The sequence below is a fragment of the Megalops cyprinoides genome, chromosome 11 (assembly GCF_013368585.1).
Source record: "Megalops cyprinoides isolate fMegCyp1 chromosome 11, fMegCyp1.pri, whole genome shotgun sequence".
NCBI classification, from domain to species: domain Eukaryota; kingdom Metazoa; phylum Chordata; class Actinopteri; order Elopiformes; family Megalopidae; genus Megalops; species Megalops cyprinoides.
The window spans coordinates 29,796,586-29,815,995 of NC_050593.1; the positions used below are offsets into that span (position 1 = coordinate 29,796,586).

Sequence of the window (19,410 nt, forward strand, 5' to 3'; positions counted from 1 at the left end):
CTGAATACAAAAAGGGCAGATATCTTCAGGTTCCACACACATATCCACATAGATCCACCCAGCACTCACAGGGTAAATTAAACTACAATTGCTAGTTTTATTAACAGACATTAATAAATTTTATTTCCTTTTTATAATTATTTTCTGAACTTCACAGTATGTAATACACATGAGTTTGCTCAATAAATAGGATGAAGAGATCAGTGAATCCAAATGTCTTAATCACAGGCCTACAGAATCACAGGCATCCATCCAGCACACAGAGGGTGAAAGCCGGGACAGTCAAAGCTGAAATGCATTTCCAGTCCGATTGGTTCTTGCTCTGAAGTAATTTGCATAGTGGAGGTGTGTCCAAAGTCTTGAGCGGATGAATGACTTCTGCAGTTTACACTCTGAAAGGCAGAGCCGTCAGAGGAGGTTTGATCAACGGACAAAAATGTATCATTAGTTGTAGGTCTTACTTTTACTGCCGTAGTGTGAATGCTATGCACAAATATGTTCAGCAAAAGACGCCACTGCTTCCGAGGAAAATTATGGGTAAGTGGTGTTGAATTTCAATTAGAAGAATAGAAGAATGTCTTCTTTCATTTTGTCCTGAGAAAAGTAATTGATTGCTTGTTCTCTTTCTGAAGATTATTTTTATTTCCATCACTGTTTAAAAAGTTCATTGGTAATTTTTAAAGTAAAACTGTATTAATGTTCCCTTATCTGGATATATTTAGCATGCTCTGTATAGAGGTCAAAATTCTGTGCATGGATATGTATTTTATTAGTAATTTCGAAGGAATCTTTTTGTTTCAGCGTGGGGACAAAAATAATTGAATCATCTAGGAAAAAAATTAAAACGTGTGTTTTTGATATTTTGTCATCTAGCCTGCATTACAATGGATTTGTGACGTGTTGCTTTTAATAACTGCAGTCTCACCCATCGCAAATTAATCTTGCAGTGTCTTTACAGAGGACAAGGCCTGCTAGTATATAAAAAAAAGTTTATGCAACTCTTGCATGTATTCTCATAAATGAATCATGATCATTATTATTATTCATTTCAGGGATTGTGCGTTCTCCTCCCTTTCATCAGTCCTCTCTCCTGCTTTTCAAATTTCAGCCAAGCGAAAGAAATCGTCTATAAAATAAAAGAGGGATTACCCCATGGAACCCTGATAGGGGCCATTGGAGCAGACTTACAGTTGGATTTCTCTGTTGATCCCCCTCTTTTATTCAATCTGGCATTAAAGAAGATCAGCCAACAGTATGTGAACCTAAATAACACCACGGGAGAACTCTACACATCTGCCAGCCTAATCGACAGAGAGACACTTTGTCAGGGGATCATGGACAGCCAGGAGTGCTCCCTGTCTCTGGATGTGTTTATCCTGCCCCAGCAGTACTTTCAGCTGGTGAAAGTGAAGATCGTCGTGGAGGATGTCAACGACAACGAGCCCAGCTTCCTCTCGGACGAGATCCGGTTGTTTGTCCCAGAAAACGCGCCGGTGAACTCCAGGTTTTCGGTGGAGCAGTCAGCTGTGGACCCTGACTCGGGAGTTAATGGTGTGCAGACCTACTGGCTGGTTAACGATTATGGGGTCTTCACTCTGGACGTGGAGGAGAATGAGAGCGGTGATCTCACCCCGATCCTAATTGTAATGGGCCCCCTAGACCGCGAAACCAAGAGTGAGTATGTGACCAACATCATTGCCGAGGACGGGGGAACGCCCCCGCTTTTAGGGACTGCCACCCTGAAAATATTTATAACCGATGTGAATGACAACTGCCCACAGTTCACAGAGACTCAGATTAACGTCACCCTGTATGGGAACAGCACTAGAGGGTCACACCTGGCACGCCTTCACGCCTTCGATCATGACCTCGGCGAAAACGCTCAGATAACGTACGTCTACAGCGAGAGGGTCACCAGGGACGCTAGGAGTCTGTTCAGTCTGGATAAAGTCACCGGGGTCATTAAACTTGCTGGCAAAATAGACACAAACACAGCCAAATTCTACAAGCTGACGGTGCTTGCCAATGGACCGGGGTGCATACCTGCAGTTGCTATGGTGACAGTGCACATCATCAACACAGCCTCCAGTCCGCCAGCTGTCATACCACGGTACATCGCCATGGAGAAGGATGGCGTTGTGTCGCTGAAGGAGTCTGAGCCCCCATCCTCCCCGATTGCCTTTTTCACCATCAAAAACGCCAATCAAAGGCAAAAGGTTGACTGTTATTTAGAGGGGGATGGTCCTTTCCGTCTGTCACCTTACAAGCTCTTTACAAATGAGTATCTGCTGGAGACGATAGAACCCCTGGACTATGAGCAGCGGCAGGAATACGAACTGACAGTGGTGGCAAAGAACACCCATGGCCTGATCATAAAAACGTTCATAAAAGTGCAGGTGATTGACGAGAACGACAACGCCCCAATTTTCAAGCAGTCTTTAGTGGATTTGTTTGTTGATGAAAACAATCCCCCAAACACATTCCTGACAAAACTACATGCAACTGACCGAGACAGCGGACATCGGGGGGAGGTTATTTACCTGCTGGGGACTGACGCTCCGTCCATTTTCGCTCTAGACCGAGTGACCGGTGTCCTGACCGTGTCCACGTCACTGGACCGCGAGGAGAAGGAAAAGTACAGGTTCACCGTCAGGGCTGTGGACCGCGGGTCCCCACGCAAGGAGACCGTCGCAACCGTGGTCATAACAGTCCTGGACAAGAACGACAACAGCCCGCGCTTCATCAACAAAGACTTCACCTTCTTCGTCCCAGAGAACTTCCCCGGGTTCGGGGAAATAGGAGTGCTCTCCGTGACGGACGCGGACTCTGGAAAGAACGGCTGGGTGGCGCTGTCCATCGTTAACGGCAGTGACATTTTCGTGATCGACACGGGGAAGGGGGCCTTGAGGGCCAAAACCCCTTTAGACAGGGAACAGCAGGGCACTTACTTTGTGTGGATAGAGGCTGTCGATGGAGGGGAGCCCGCACTCTCTTGCGTCACCATGGTTACCATTTTACTTCTGGATGTCAATGACAACCCCCCCATTGTTTTGTTCCCGCAGTCTAATCAGTCCTACTTGCTGGTCCTTCCTACCACCCTGCCAGGGACCTCAATCACTGAGGTTTATGCCGTGGACAGGGACACTGGCATGAACGCCGTTATTGCCTACAGCATTATCAAAAGGAAGGGTGGTGAGCCGGGGTCGTTTGAAATTGATCCAGACACAGGAAACATCACCCTGAGAAAAGCGCTGAATGACCGGGGCCTGTGTAGCCTGCTGGTCAAAGTCAGCGACCACGGTCAGCCAGAGCCCCTCCACTCTACGGTCATGGTCAATCTCTTTGTTAATGAGACAGTCAGCAATGAAAGCTACATTCAGAGCCTGCTAATGAAGGAGTCAGAAATCGAGATAGAGCATTCTCTCGGTCGGTTGATCGAGCGTCCTGGGAAGAATGAGGTTTTCCCCTGTCGGCTGGCACTGATAGCTCTTTCTGCAACCTGTTTGGGGTTGCTCCTGATGGTGATTGGGCTGACAGTATACATTTGCTGCAAGGTAAAAACTCACAAAAAGAAACCAAGGAGATTAGAGGCAGAAATTCCTTTAAAAACAAACAGTGACTCTCAGGCCATGGACAAAAAAGTCATGGAGATCTCAAATATATGACTGTCCTTCCTTGGGATAACTTTTTCCAATGTTTACAAAACATTTTTACAGTACTCGGTGTGCAGGAGGTTACACAGAGGACATAATTTATAAAAAATAAAAATGAATATATTGTACATACAGTAATATTTTATAATTTTGTAAAGAAAACAGTATTTCTTTTATGTGTGTACAGGGTAAGTTGATTCAGACAGCATCCTGGCTTTGAAAACTAGTTTCATCCAACACGTTGGATCACTGAATAACTACATCTGAAATATGATGACACTTTACCTGAAACAAGTACTTATGCTCAGTTTACAAAGTTGAGCATTAGAAATGTCTCATTCATGTTTCACACAAAAAGCACAAGTGACTCTAAAATGTTGCAAGCTATTTTCTTGAACAAATGTTTAGGACAGTTGTCTTGGTTTTTTTGGCATTTTGGTTTTTTAAAGGTATCTATAGTGATGGCCTCAACCCAGCTATTTTCCTTCCATAGCATGTCAAGTTGAGCTGAATTAAAAATATTGAGGACAGTTTTGATTTTTTTTAACTGTGGATCAATACTTCCATTACTTTTGCTAAAGGAATTTGAGCAAAAAACTGAGAATGTACATCTGTAATGTTGATCTGCTGGATTGCATATTCTGACTGTCCTTCCACGAGAGAATCCACAGAGTTAATCTCCCTTCAGTTACTCAGGTTTAGCGTTGGCGTGTTTGTCACAAGTGTTTAAAGTTCATGATTTCCATTTCCTATTTTCCATTTCCATTTTATGTCTTGAATCCTTCCTGTCCATATTATGTAAAAAACATGTATATTAAAAAGGCCTTTATTTTCATAGTTATTTCAACCTTGTGTGTTCCTACTGTAAATGAACATTTTAAACTTGACTTGAAAACAGAAGAAATATGCTAATATAAAACAAATAGAAAAAAGCAACTCAATATGTATACAGTGTATAAGAACAGACAGAGATTGCCTCTTCTGAAAGATCTGAAAGTTATGATATGCTGGTATCAGATGTTACCTAAACTTCACCTTAAAAACATACAAGATCAAAGTACTGTATTGCTGGTACCATCCCCAGGCTTTGTAATGTTAAAAGACAAGATGATGGTTTCAATTCTGTTTGTTTATTCCCTCAGCATTCCTTTGACTGAATCCTTCTGGCCTCTTTTCAAAGTGAATCAGTTTGCTTGCATATTAGCCATTACACTCTAATAACTGAATTAAATAACCATTCCTCATTTTATAGGCATTTTACTGGCATGACTGATTTTATTTTGAGCACTTTATTTTTAAGATCCATGCCTGTATGCAGTCAACCATCTAACCTTCTGATACCATCAAACAAAGCCGAAGAAAACCACTTTGAAGAGCAAAAGGCAAATGAGAACGAAAGTATGTTCAAAGTAAATTTCCTAAGTAGTCACACTGCTTCAACAGTCAGCGATGAAAGACAAGAACTGCACACCTGCCAAGTCACGCAATTTATTGTACAAGAGCCCTTTAAATGACTGTCCTGCAATGCTAAAACCTACATAGTCAGTCAACTCAGCCAGTCTTGCAGGGAAACCAGAGTTTATGTATTGTGGCTTCGCCAAAGATCCTATATGTGTGTGTGTGTGTGTGTGTGTGTGTGTGTATATATATATATATATATATATATATATATATATATATATATATACACATATATATATATATATATATATATATATATATATATATATATATATATATATATATATATATATATACACATATCTATCAGCATATTTGCTTTTACACCTTAATTGGGAACAAAAAGTGTCAGTGTCGGTTATTTTCATTCTTGAAATTCAAAACATGGTGGTCACATTCATTCATACCTTTACTGATTTAAATTATATTTACATCAACATGGATGTTGTGCATTTAATGGAAGCTTCTTTTGTAACAAGCTTATACTGAGAAAACAATATGCTCACTGTGAAGGGTGGTGGGGCTATTATGTTTTGGAGCTGTTTTGTATCTGCATGTCCTGTAGCCCTTGTTAAGTTAAAGAGAATCATCAACCTCAACAGGTACCAGGACATAAAAACCTGGCCAAAAACCAATTTGGCCAAGAACCTGGTTCCCTCTGCCAAGAATATCAAGAATCTCTTCCCTGAAAATAGTATTCAAAAAGTGTTCATGCCATTCTACCAAGAAATGGTTAACTGAGTACAAGGTCAGTGTTCACAGGTGATCATCTGAATTTCCAGACCTTAATTTGATCTAAAATTCATAATTCTCAAACAAAAACAAAACATGTGGAGAACCTAAGAACCTATAGCAGTTCAGTCTAGAGGAATGGTGCCCCTTCACTGAATTGACGAGGTTCATAAAATTCTGATGTAAGCATCTTCTAAATGTAATCCATTCCAGAGGAGGGTTTACAAAATACTGATTACAGGGCACAGGAGTAAGAATAAATGTGACCTTCATGTATTCTGGAATAGATATATGGCCGTACTGTGTGGGCTGTGAACTGTTAATAAAATCCATTGAAGCAATGATGCAGGCACTTACAAAGCAGAGAGTTCTGCACCCACAAAGAGCCTTTGCAGAAGCTGTGGTGTATTTCTGCGGGGGGGGGGGGGGGGGTTAGGAATGGGCCCCCATCGATGTTGCACGTTCCCAGTCCTCTCAGTTTACATGCTGAAACTGGCAAAGCGCTTAATGAATGAGTGATTCATTGAAGCTGCGGGACATTTTTATCCCTCTCTCCGCGCTGCGGTGAAGGCTAAGACTCGTCTCAGGTGTCTCTACGCGACGCCTATGCGTCACGTGACGATCGCCGTGCTGCTTTCTGTCATGCAAACAGCTTCCCTGTAACAGCCGAGAATCACGCCAGTTTAGCTGAGACATTTGTATTGGTGCAGTAAGGGCTTCCTTGTGCCACTCAGGAAATTACACCTAATGTTTACTTACTGTAAGCTTTATGGTATCTGGACTAGAGTAACTAACACATTATCATAACTATAGATCAATGATCTATCTGAACTACAGAGACTTGTATCTGGGCTTCAAAGACTAATATGCTATCTGAGCATCCAAGTCCAATACTTTATCTGTAAATCTGGATTTTCACATAACCCACACCCTTGCTCTGATAGCCATTTATGGTTCAATATAACAGTTGACCAACTGTATGCATGATTACACATACCGCTGTGCAACAGTCTCAGACATTTTGCTTTTGTAATTCTCTGATGCATATGAAACTCTATCTGTATCTCTTATAGCATATTTTAGCCTTTTAGTCTTTTTCCACTTTCTTAACGGATGTTTTTATTTCAACATGTCCTTTAAGTCCTGATTTCATGAGTGGTTTTGTACTGTTTGTGCATATATAATGACACCTGAGCCTTCTGCCAGTTTGGGTGTGAATATATTACTGATCTGAGTTAGTCAATTACAGGTTATGTTTCGCTGTAGTTAAGATCATGCTTTGGATACTGGAACTTGAAAACTGAATGATCCAAGTTTTAGTCAGGCCAGGCATGCAATTTTTAAGAGGGAATGTGTCCAATCTTGTTCCCAAAACGTACCAGCAACCCACAGCAAGTGGCCCTCATAACTTCAGGTGAAAGTTGTCCTCGCTGGGTAAGAGGGTCAAGAGGGTGACTCCTATCATTCCAGTGAAGTGATCTGATTATGATTGTGTACTAACCTGCCCGTATGTACTGCTCTAAAACAGAGCTGCTGTGACTCATGTGCAGATATGCGGTTTTGAGCATGTTAATTTTGTTTTTGTTCAAGAAATGAGAAATGTCTTAGACTGGTGGTGTTCTGCTTGCTGCTTCTCTGTGCAGACAGTATTGCATGATAGCAGCCGTATCTTATCCAAAACGGGGGGGCAGCTCCTGCCGGAAGAGCCATGGGTTAGAATTCATTGGCTACCCTTCGTCACGCGCATTGACAGCTGTGTCAGACCCTGCTGTTGGTGTATTTGCGTAAAGATATTTACATTCGCTGACCTGCAGTTGTTTTAAATAATCTCAGATTGTCATTATTTACTGTAGACTGTAGAGTGCGAAAGTCTGCCGTGTTTAACAAAAACACGTTTTTCAGAATTTAAAGTGTGTGTATCTGTGTTGTGTGTGTGTGTGTGTATGTGTGAGAGTGAACATGTAGCCTATTTAGAATGAAGAAATGATGTCTTCTGTCTTAAAAAAAACATCCAATGCATAATGTATGAACTTCTCTTGAAAACCACACCTAAGATGTACATAAAAATTATGGTCTTGCCTTGTATGCTGTTTTTCATACTCCGTTGTATGCGGAGTTCATTAACACTACATCTTCATCTTCTAACATGATATAAGAAAAATTAATTTGGGAAAAATACAGAATACAATCTCAGAATACATTCTTTCACATACATATACATTATCTGTGGATGTCTGCTATCTGCTATCTCACATGGCTTAGATAACTAAAGGCATTGAGGACAGAGGCTCTCTACTTGAAAACAGTGCAAGAGGTGGCAAATTTTGCTGTGTGAACGCTACATTAGTCTTCATTTCTACAACAATAATAAATCATTTTAGACCAAATATGCAAGCATGTTTGTAGCAGATCACTTTACATTCACTGCAGGCTGGTGTTTCTGAATAAATACTATAATAATACAGAGCAATCATTTGAAAAAGTTCTTTACAGACTAAAACAAACAGTAATTCTACCCCTTGGCAATAAAGCTTAATTATAGCGGTTACAATGATGGAATGTTCCTGTAACATGCAATAACAAACACTGATTCTGATTAATAAAACGACACGTTCACCAGGTATTACTTCACATAAAACTGGGCATTTACATTGCTTCCGGTGTCTTGTGGAGCATGCTGACCTTCTGATTGCATATTAATTTGCCTTATGCGCCAGTGAGACTTCTGGCACCGCTGGCTGTATAATTTCACTTTTTTTATTATTGTCATTTGTAGTGTTGACCAGCAGTAATCATTGAAACCCAGCAGGTAGGAATTTAATAGAAATTGACTTTTACTGATGAGATTCCAAATATCACAATGAAACACAAAGCACTGTGTATGTCCATGCATTATAAATATTTAAACTCTTCAGAAGCATGCACGTGCCTTGCTTGCTACCTGAGTGTCAAAGTACAATGATGTAAATTTGCCAGTGGAAACGTATTCAAATTGTTTCTCGGTCATGCAAATCACTGTCCACCTTCTTTGAAAAAATAAATTACTATTACTTTGGAGCCGTCAAACTGCTGTAGGCCTCCAAAGTTAATGCAGAGGTCCTCAAGGCCTGTAAATCTGCATATGATGCAGCAACATAGCTCATTCTGACAGGAACATTTGGGGTGTTTTTTAGCTCTTCTCCTGTTTTAGCTCATTAGTTTGAGGTTTGAGTGTGTGAAGCAGGATGCCCTCGGGTTTATTTTGTCTGTTGTGTTCAGTATGGTTTTAGTTTGGAAAATGAGCCCTTTACAACCAATGAGACAAATTGCAACCTGAACTTTCCGTAACCCCCCCCCAACAACGGCATTGTGACCTTAAAAAGGAAATTACCCAACAGATTTCTCCTGAGAAACATTGTGTTCCCGAGATTATATATGCTGCACAAGAGCCACTGATGTGTAACACTAAAAAGCGGTCTCATCGTTTTACTTATTTGCTCATTTTACAATTAAATATTCCACCTAAAAAAAAAAAGATTTTTTGTTGTCCTCTTGTTGGACTACTTTCTCTTTTAAACACTGCTTTGTTTTGCAGGGAATGTATGTACAGTGGGTAGCAAGCAGGCCCAAGCTTTCTGGAAAATGGTGTATCTGAAATTACATTGAATTATTAATTGTGTAGACAGCAAGTAATTACTATCAGTCATGGACTGCTCACATTTCTAGATTGGCTTTATTGTTCTGCCCATGCCTTGAATTCAGACAAATGCAGGCACAATGAAGAGAGCGGTTGGGTTACACGGCTCTGAAAATGTGATTAGCTCCGTGCCCCGGTTATGATACAAATCCACCTCATCTCCTCTCTTGTCTCCCACTTTAATAATGCATTTTGATATTATTCGCTTTCCGAAATCTCCGTCTTTGATCGAATGGGTCTTTCAGGACTGGGATGCCATAGAAATAATTCAATGCCTGGCTTTGATCTCTTTCGGATCATGTTACTTTTTTTTCATCAGTGTAAAAAAAAAAAAGCTCTTACTCAGGGCTCTGTGTGCTTTGTTTGTACAAAATTTCCCCTCTGTTCCTCATTTCATTTCCTGCAGGTTTTCAAGAGAATTTTCCATATTTCACCACTGGGAAGCTGTGGTGTATTTTTCAATCATGTTGCATGTTTGTTAATTAGACAGCAGAGGCAGTTTGAAGCAACTGTGAGTCTCTCCACAGCATCAGGCAAAATCACACACTGGCTACCCTTTCTGGCTCCACTGGCTAATAGATCGTGATCATCCTTCCCTCCATAGATCAAAGTCAAAGTGAAATGGCAGTAAAGTGATTCATTGTGATTAGGGTAAATAAGGGTTTCTCTCATATTTATTCAGTTTGAAGGAAAAGTCATTAGGGAAGCTGAGCAGTGCATGGAGTTTTGAGGAGGCTTTGTATCTCTTGTTAAAGCAATGTCGCTGAACAGTTGCCATAAGAGGTTAGCTTTACCGTTGTAGTTCAACCATTTCTACATCTCTTGATTCAAATAAAACAAAAACTGGCATGTAGCTCTCTCTGGCTACTTTGTAAAAATGTATGAGTTTTTGTAAATAATGAATCACCTTTTTAAATTCAAAATGTATTATTCTCTCTCATTGTTTGTATAGTCTAGTTAATTTAATTTAATGCAGCATCTTATAATATAGCCAGAACAGTATGGTATAGCCCGGGGGCAGTTAGCTAGGGATTCAGGAATGCTAAGGGCATTTCACAGTACTGCAAGGAGTTTGCAAAATCATGTGAAATAGAGCATAAACACAATATTTACCATTTAAAAACATCAGGGGGGTGCTTCAGGTCAATCATTGAGACTGCAGGGATATAGTTCTCAAAAAATGGTTAAGAACCCCTAATTAAGTATTTTACACAGAAAAAAGGATGGTTCTGTTATACAGCATAGTCCTTCCAAACACTTGACATGTGCTACACAGAAATGAGTGTCACATGACACATAAGCTGGGGTGAGAGGTGTCCCAGTGTCATGTGACGCTGCTGGCAGAGTGGAATGTGACATTTATTTCTAACATATGTTATGATGTGATAATGAGTTTTATGATGTGTTATGAATACTAAGTGTAGCCAATAAATTATGCTTATGCTGGCTTCACATATGCTTTATGCAGTCACACTTAATATACAATATAACAGCTATAACTACCTACTTTGAAGGTGGCAATAAACAGGTCTCCCAGTGATATTGGGTCTACGTAACACAGAAATGTGAGTGGCAAGTGGTTTGTAAAATAAACATTAAGATAGGGCAATATTAAACAAGGTGACATTAACAAGGTTCATCTGTACACAATACTCTAAATCAGTAGTCCTCCCCTCATGTCAATATCACATTATGCGTCATGCGAAATATAATGCGCTGAACAGACCTAGGTTACTGCAATTATGTGTCACGTGCACTTTGAAGTGATTCCAGTTGTTCTTAAAAGAATTAAAATGGTCTCTGACCTTTTAGCATTGCTATGGAGAGATTAATTTGGCTAAAAACCCTGACTATGTTTTAGGTCTGAATCCAAGATTCCCCTTATCCATTTGGGCAAAAACTTTGGAGACTAGCCAGAAAAAAATGAACCCGTAAAGCTAATCTGCACATTAATGTATCAGTGCAATGAGATCTTTCCATAGACTGGCCTTTGATTAAGCCTGAATATATTTCAAAGAAAGTATAAGAAAAGCATTTATTTGGACACACAGGAGAGCTCTCATAAACAGTCACACCGTCAGTGCTCTATGCACTGTGGACACTCCATTGAGTGTTGATGTGTGAGCGGAAGGAGAACCACTTTATAACAAAATGCCACATTGTCTTTGTTCCTTTAAGCACACTGTAAAGGTAAATATTTGGAACATGATCCACGCCAAGTCTCACCTTTGTGAGGAGAGTAAGATTAATTACTTATACATAGAGGATGTTTAGTGGCCTTTCACTTCTTTATTCCTGTGTACAGGGTATCTACAGCAACATCAAGGCAGAAGTGACATCATGAATACCTTTGAAGAATGATAAAAGCCACCAGTTGATGTTCCTTTCATCTTAGCATAGTATCTATGTAACGATAGCAAGTTATCTCCATTATACATATATGTATATATACACACACAATGGTAAGGCTTGCTAGTCTTTCCTTTAAGCCCCTTGAGTTGACTGCTTTAGGACGTACTGTCTGGTTGAGGTCATGAGGTCAGCTTGACCCACTGAAGGGCATTTGCCTTTATATCCTCATCTGTTTTGGCTTAGGTGGCCCGTGACCATGGGCTAGAGAAGACAGTATCCTTTACATACACACAGGTGTTTGCATATTTGCATAAATTCAAAATATGGGTGTTTGTCAACGTGCATCTGCTGCACCCTATGTAACACTTAAAAGTGTACTTAACAGTGTGCAATCAACAGGCACATGCATAGAAGTGAAGGTATCCTTTGTCAGTTAATCACTAAAGATGAAGGTTTTTTACCAGTACATATGACCACAAAGATGCATAAACATTTGCTTTGATTTGGAAATAAACATGCACAGAAAAGACATATAAAATATTTTTGTTGGTAATACAAGGAAGCATTCATTTCCATTAAATAACGAGCAAAACAAAATGGCAGAAATAGTTAATATGCTCAAAAGAACTGTCAAAAAACAAGATATGAATAAACAGCATTGATGATAAACAAAGGAATTTTGTTTATACGTATCATTTGTAATATTAATGCAACACATTATGCAACATGCTTTGTTATTTATTTATATATATATATATATATATATATATATATATATATATATATATATTATCAAAGTTTTTAACTCTGTTTTAACTAACTCAGAAAGCTCTCTGTGGGTGTAGTAAGACGGCAGGTGGGAAAGGTGGGAAATTGAAGTGGTTTCTCCATAAATCACAACTGACAACTGTCTTCACTAACAACAGCCCAAAACGTAGCACGCAATTAATGCTTGTTCCCCCCCAGAGAAGGAATGTCTGTTCTTCAGATTCCTTTTTGTTAGCCAGTGGGGGAGGGTGTAAAATGTTAAACCAACAGCAATGAGTCATTCACAGTGAAAACAGGTCCCTAACGGTTTCCCACAACAATCTTCCTTTGACGTACAGTATAGACTTGCAAGAGACTGGAGAACATCATAACATGCTAATCAGCTTCCTTTATGTTGACGTTGTTGCTTCATGTCAAGGAGTTGGGCTTGTTGCCTCCTTGCTCTGTAGTTATTATAGTATTATATTTTACTATTGTATTGCATGCATTGATAAACAGAAGTATTTGCACAGATTAATTCATGAATAATGCAAAATCAAATACTTATACAAGAGCGTATAACATTGTTATATGAATGTTTAAATTAAGCATTCTCACTCTCATATCTAGTAGAGTTAAATTATTTTGGCTGAGTCTCTTTAACTTAACTAAGGGTTGAAAGTACTCCATCCATAACTCTCAGGGAACAGATAAACTTTTACTTCAAATGGGACCATTGTTTTGGAGGTTAACATGTTCTATGGGTGTATTAAGATGTCTGGTTACAATTAGATCTTAGCAATAAAAGAAGACTGACTTTCTCATGTGGTTCCACAAGGATTTAATTTTGAAATACATGCAGTGTGAGGCTTTTATTCCTCTCTCTTTCTGTCTTGCATTCAATAATGATAATAGTTGTTTTACATCATGGTTTGATTCATAGATTGAAAATAATAGGAAAACTTTTTTGCATGGGATACTTTTTTTTCCACTGCAGCATGACGTGGCTAATTTTAAAATATTTTCAAATTAGAGGAGCAAGGATACACGAGAGTGGACTTTTATGGTTATAGAGCCAATCCAAAATATCAAATGTAATCTGTGCTGTGATATGTGACTGGTCCTTGTTAATTTCACCCAGTGAAGCATTGCAGAGCGGTTCCTCAACGAGTTCTACATAGCTCATTTCCAAAACGATGTCTTTAATAAGCTTCTCAAGCATTCTCAATGGTGTATCTAGACATATAGTGAGTTTTAATGGGTTATAGTGAGATTAAAAAGAGAAAGCGGTTTTATGTAGTTTTTTTTTGTTCTTCTATAAATTGTTTACAGCATTCAAATCACAAGCATGTGGATCTTAAAGAATACAAACAGAGATGACCAGGATGTGAGTCACATCAAGCTGGCACAGCTACGGCCTTACTATGTTGTACTTACTGTGAGCTCCATGTAGCTAAGCTTTCCTGGCATCCACAAAACAGGACCAAGGCTCGTGTGGTACAGTATAATTCAATATAATGAGGTTTTTTTTTGGATTAGTGTAATGCCGTGGTGTTTAAACATAATGTGCCAAACGCCTACAGTCTCACAGCGGAAATAATTATGCTTGTTTTCTGCTATATGTGACAAGTCACCAACAGGCACTGCGCCAAACTAATCCATTTACTATTGAGACGACAGCATGCCAAAGCAGGGAAAGATAAGCACCACTGACCTAATGTGCTCTTAGACCCAGTCTCAACTACAAACTCAAGCCAGGACAGGTACCCCTGCAGGTAGGCAGCATCATCTGCTCAGCTGTGTCGAGGAAGCTATGGATTTAAATAGAAGACAGGAAATTGAATATAATGTAGATTGTTTTATTTGCTTGATATACATCATTACCCAGAATGACACACTTAGCTTATACAGCTTTTTATTTGTGCACATTATGTATTCATAATGCTGGATAAGCAATGCATTGAGTGCACTTTAGTTTTAGGACTCAAGATGAGCTTAATTTGCTTATACAATTACATAAGACCCTGGAATAAGCCAAGGCTCTACTTGTACGGATTTGTAAAATGAACTTCATAACAGGGTAAAATGAAAATAAATTAAAAAAAAAAAAAATCCAAATACAAGCCAACATTATCATGATTAAGATCAACCAGCGTTTTGAAAATGTCCTATAGCTGTATTTTATTTTATCAATTTCCTTTGTTCTGAAACATTACAAATGTACATCCAAAGCAATTACATAATGTCATAAAAATCCCCCTGTATAAATCTGCTCCTTGTTATAATATAGATGATGAAGGTCAATACAAAAAAACAACTGAATTCCTGAAAGTCTAAGATAATCCTTTGTGAGATAAAAGCCTCTTATGTGTTTTTTTTTTTTTGTTTTTTTTTTTGGCAAGACATTTTAAAAAGACATCATCTTATAGCTGACAGAGAACTGCTTATTAGAACTAGCACCAAGCTTAAATAAAGTAGCACTTCCATGACCGCAAACTCCCCTTAAAAAAGCAATATTAAAGAAGGGCTGAGTTTGCACACCTGACGAGCCTCATCATCCCTTTTGTTGTCAAAACGAGCTGTGGCCTTGACCTACTAAAGGAGGCAACTGGGCGGGATTAAGACAGGATTTTTTTTTTTTTTTTAGCTACTACAATAATGAGGTGACCCTGTGCTATTCCCCTTCTCTCCTCTACAGCATTTGAAGAAGCCCCACTGCACTGCTGTGGATTAGTTAAATCCATGCTACCGCGGTACTTGCTTGAAAACAATTACGACATGTAGGAGGCCAGTCAGTGAGTTTACAGGATATGAGGTGGGCTGTCATCTGGTAAAGACAGTATTGCTCTTACCCATTTTCACACCTCACCTTTGCTTAGCAGGACTCTAGTGTTCCATTAACATTCAGAGTTTGTTAATCCCCACCAAGGTATACAAATGGAACGTACGTGACAGGATATCTTCAGGATTGATCAAAAATAAGTGGTTGAACTTGACTTTCCTAGTTTCTATGATCTCACAGTCCTATGTTTCCTTTATCCCATAGTGGCGCTTCCTCATAATGCTTCACCAGGACTGGGCTTGTTTAAACAGAAGCTTATCGGTACAGACTGACAGATTTAGTAATTAGGATTACTGGTAATACCAGTTTCATGATATGTTATCTTTCATGAGAAAGAATTTAAAAAACAAATTCTTGGTCTCGGCCAATATGCCCAAGGAAAGACTGGGAGATGTTGGAATATTTATGCGGACTTTGTTATGACTCTACCATGAATTGAGCGTATGCACATAAAAAGATAATCTAAGTGTCTGTAATTGTGTAATATCAATTCTGTATTTCAAACAACTCATGAATCTACCTGAACGGAGGAAAAGGTTAGCCCAAATGGCATTCCATTTCTTTCTTCTTCCCCTGCTAGGGTTTTTTTAACCCCAGACTTTCCAGGCTTTGGTGACGACCAATCAGAAGTCTTTCCTTGTCACAGGCACTTCATAAACTTTATTTTAATTTATTTTCTACAACATAGTCTTGTCCAGAATTACCAACAACAGTGTCCGTATTTGTTAAGGGTGTCTGAAGATGCATTTTCTTCTGGCATGCTCTTACGTAAACCCCTCTGTAAGGGTTTCAGCAATAGTTCTAGCTCCGTAATTAAGCAATTGATCGTAGACTTTAGAGAAGATGGAAAGAGTATTTAAACTAAGTCTAGCAGTGTTAGGGATGGAAAAGTGATGTAGGGGCAGAGGGACTGGACTTAGAAACAGAAGGTTGGAGTGTTCATTTGTAACGAACGTGAAAGAGGTTGGCACCACAGCGAGTGAGATTCAAAGCCCTGTTCACATCACACAGCTAAGTTGTAATGGCCAACATTGTTATCCATTGAGCTAAAGGCAATTTGCCCCAAGCCCCATCGGCAACAATGCTAACTAATAAAGTCTCAGGGAGTGACATTACTGCTGAAACCACTCTGCTACCCCACTGGCTTTACACAGGACTCACACAAGCTACTAATTTCAGCTCTGCCACACATTTAAAGGTCAGCCACTGCACTGGCAGTCTTGAGCAAGGCCCTTGACCTGCTTCAGTAAATATCTTGCTGTTTAAATAAAAACGTGTAACGTGAGCTGTGTAAGTTACACTGGCTAAGGGCAGCCCTTTAAATAAATACACCATTCTGTAATAAATAAATATATTTGGAGTAAATGATCTAGTAGCATGCTCTGTAAATTAATTTTCTCAAGGAGCCTCTTGTGTGAATCATTGAGATATATATTTATTCTCCCCTTCAGGGGCTCTTCTGGAGTCTTCTGGAGGGTCCTCAATTTTCCTGCTGATCGCGAGTCAAATTGGCTCCAGGTCACCTGCTGAGCTCTCCCAGACACAGTCATTTCATTAAGATGGCTGAGGCTCTCCATTGAGGAGAAATTGAATAACGAAATGAGCGCACATCAAAATAGACCGGGCCCTGGGCACTGACGCAAAGCAGCCAAATGAAGTTTTGTGACAGTTCGTGGCTTCTCTGATACCTTGGATTATTTCATTTTGAGCCGGAGCCATTTACATCAAAGGGCCCTCCTTGCCAGCATGGCTCACCTTGTTTACAAGGAAGAGGTTTTCTAACTTAATTTGTTTTGCACGATTTAAGTTGAATTCAAACAGTTCATCCAGGTTCGGTGCACTGTAATCAAATTCTCAGGGTGAAGTCAACATATGCAAGTGTTAATCATGTAGTTTTATTCTGCTTCATCTATCTGTCTACCTAACTATCTGTCTGTCTGTCTGTCTATGAGTCCATATAAACAGTGTAAGCATATGGGTTTCCTCTATGGGGTTCAGTCTGTGGGCTGGTTTCTGTGTAGGTCATTACTGGCTGTACAGTACAGAGTGAACGTAAATGACACCAGCGAATGTCTCGTGAGTAAGCATGTGTCAAATAGCGTGACTTCAGGATCTTTTGCAACCAGTATATTCTGCATGGAACAAATGGTAACAGTAAAGATCAAAATACAAATACAATACAATACAATACAAAATACAATACTTTAAGGTGAGCTTTGCTGGTCCCAGAAACTGCTACATTTTTCATTGAAATGATGCAGTGCTCTTGGTGCTCACAATGTCGATAGGACTTCTTTTTTTCCACACCAGCTTGATGTAAGACAAATGTGTTACATTGCTAACAACACCTTTATATTTCTTATTTCATGCAAGGATTGATTTCCTCTTTTATTTCCTCTCTCTTCTCTATTTTTTAACTTAAGTTTTTTTTTCTCTTTAAGCTCCATTAGAACTGATCATTAAGCCATATGTCAATACCTTGTCATTAAAAGAGCTTTCAGGTATCTACTCAGTCTGACCGCAATATAATTTGTCCTTAACTTTCTTAACGTCATTATGCTAGAACGAGGGAAATGCAGCAAGAACCACAACAGCAAATAAAATCCAGAGTATGAGTTTACCGCCTAATATATTTAATTACACAAGAATGGAAATATGATTAGTGTGAAAGATATTTAATAGAGCCCAGCATGAAAAAAAGTTTATGGATATTATCTTCTTAGGTGAAAGATTATGGGTGGAATGTGAGAGCACAGGTGGTCTGGCAGTAGTTAAGCTTCAGAGCTGGTATCTTAAATATCCCAGGTGGAATGTTAATTGTGTACTCTTGTCCAAGGTATTTAACCTAAAAAAAATGCCTAGCTGCATGAAATTACCTGGAACCTGGAACTCAGGAGGTGGCAATGTTGTCTCAGTTGGTCACAATAAACAGAGACACTGGATGACGATTGGAAGAATAACAGGGACACTTGAGGGTTTGGCAGAGTAAAATGTGGCAAGAAAATTAAGACGGATGAGAAGAAGCAGTAGGATGAGGAAAACAGAAAAGAGAAAATGAGAAAAAAAAGTTTAAAAAGGTTAGCCATGTATCGCGTGGTCGTATGAAACTGTCTGATTCTGTGCACCTGTAAGTAAATGTTTGTAAGGACTCAGACTTCAGGGTTATTGTGGGTATGTGTGAAGGAACCTCGGGATCGGGGCTAACTCGTCGTGCTGCATGGGTACGGAGCATGCCCTGCTAACCTGTAACTTGGCGGATGCGATACCTGGCATCCATATTTATTTCCACACTCAGTGCCGCACATGAGAGCTTGTTTGTTATTTGTCTCATTAACATCATGCTCTTTGGTATCGATCCTTCGGGTAAATCAATGATTTTGTCCTCATCACACAAACTAACATTGACCGGGGCTGTGGCCACACACACGCATGTTGATGTATCCAGCGAGAGAAAGTGTGTTATGCCCATGAATCTTTGACAGACTTTGTACGTCAAAACATTTATTTCAGATTTGTAGCGCTTCAACTTATGAGCATTTCACTAAAACAAAAACCGACTAGAATCTAATTTGGCGCTAACAAAACTAAAGCTCTGGCAATGGCAGTAAAGGGAACAAAATTAATCTTATTTGAGACCCTGTAGAAAACATACACAAGCAGAGTCCACTTAAACTCATGCAGTCTATACCACATTGAGTGGGGCCTATTTGAGGTTGAAATACTGACATGAAAATGCCCTCTTTGGAAAAACATCCTTTCATTGCCTTTGCTTGTTCTTTGATTTCTAGTCATCAAGAAGCCCTCCTGATGTTCCTGCCTTAGGCCCACGACTCTGACAAAATGCAGGCAGTCATTCTTATTGTCATCTGTTTGTTTTGTGGTAGCTTTCTGTGCTCAATTCATTTTTGCCAGAAAACAAAGATTCATGTGTTATGCATGACTCCCAC

The 19,410-nt window shown here is 39.5% G+C and overlaps 1 protein-coding gene across 1 annotated transcript; it reads left to right on the top strand.

Moving 5' to 3' along the window:
• Positions 1-495: 495 nt before the first annotated feature.
• Positions 496-3,665, top strand: LOC118785336 (protocadherin-20). Its single transcript, XM_036539924.1, has 2 exons — positions 496-537; positions 1,053-3,665. Exons 1-2 carry the CDS (start codon positions 496-498, stop codon positions 3,663-3,665), a joined length of 2,655 nt encoding a protein of 884 aa, XP_036395817.1.
• Positions 3,666-19,410: the final 15,745 nt, after the last annotated feature.

Excerpts from the sequence above, each read along its gene's own strand:
- LOC118785336 (XM_036539924.1), top strand. The coding sequence starts at position 496 with ATGTTCAGCAAAAGACGCCACTGCTTCCGAGGAAAATTATGG. Across the intron at positions 538-1,052 it reads GCTTCCGAGGAAAATTATGG|GGATTGTGCGTTCTCCTCCC; the intron begins GTAAGTGGTGTT and ends TATTCATTTCAG.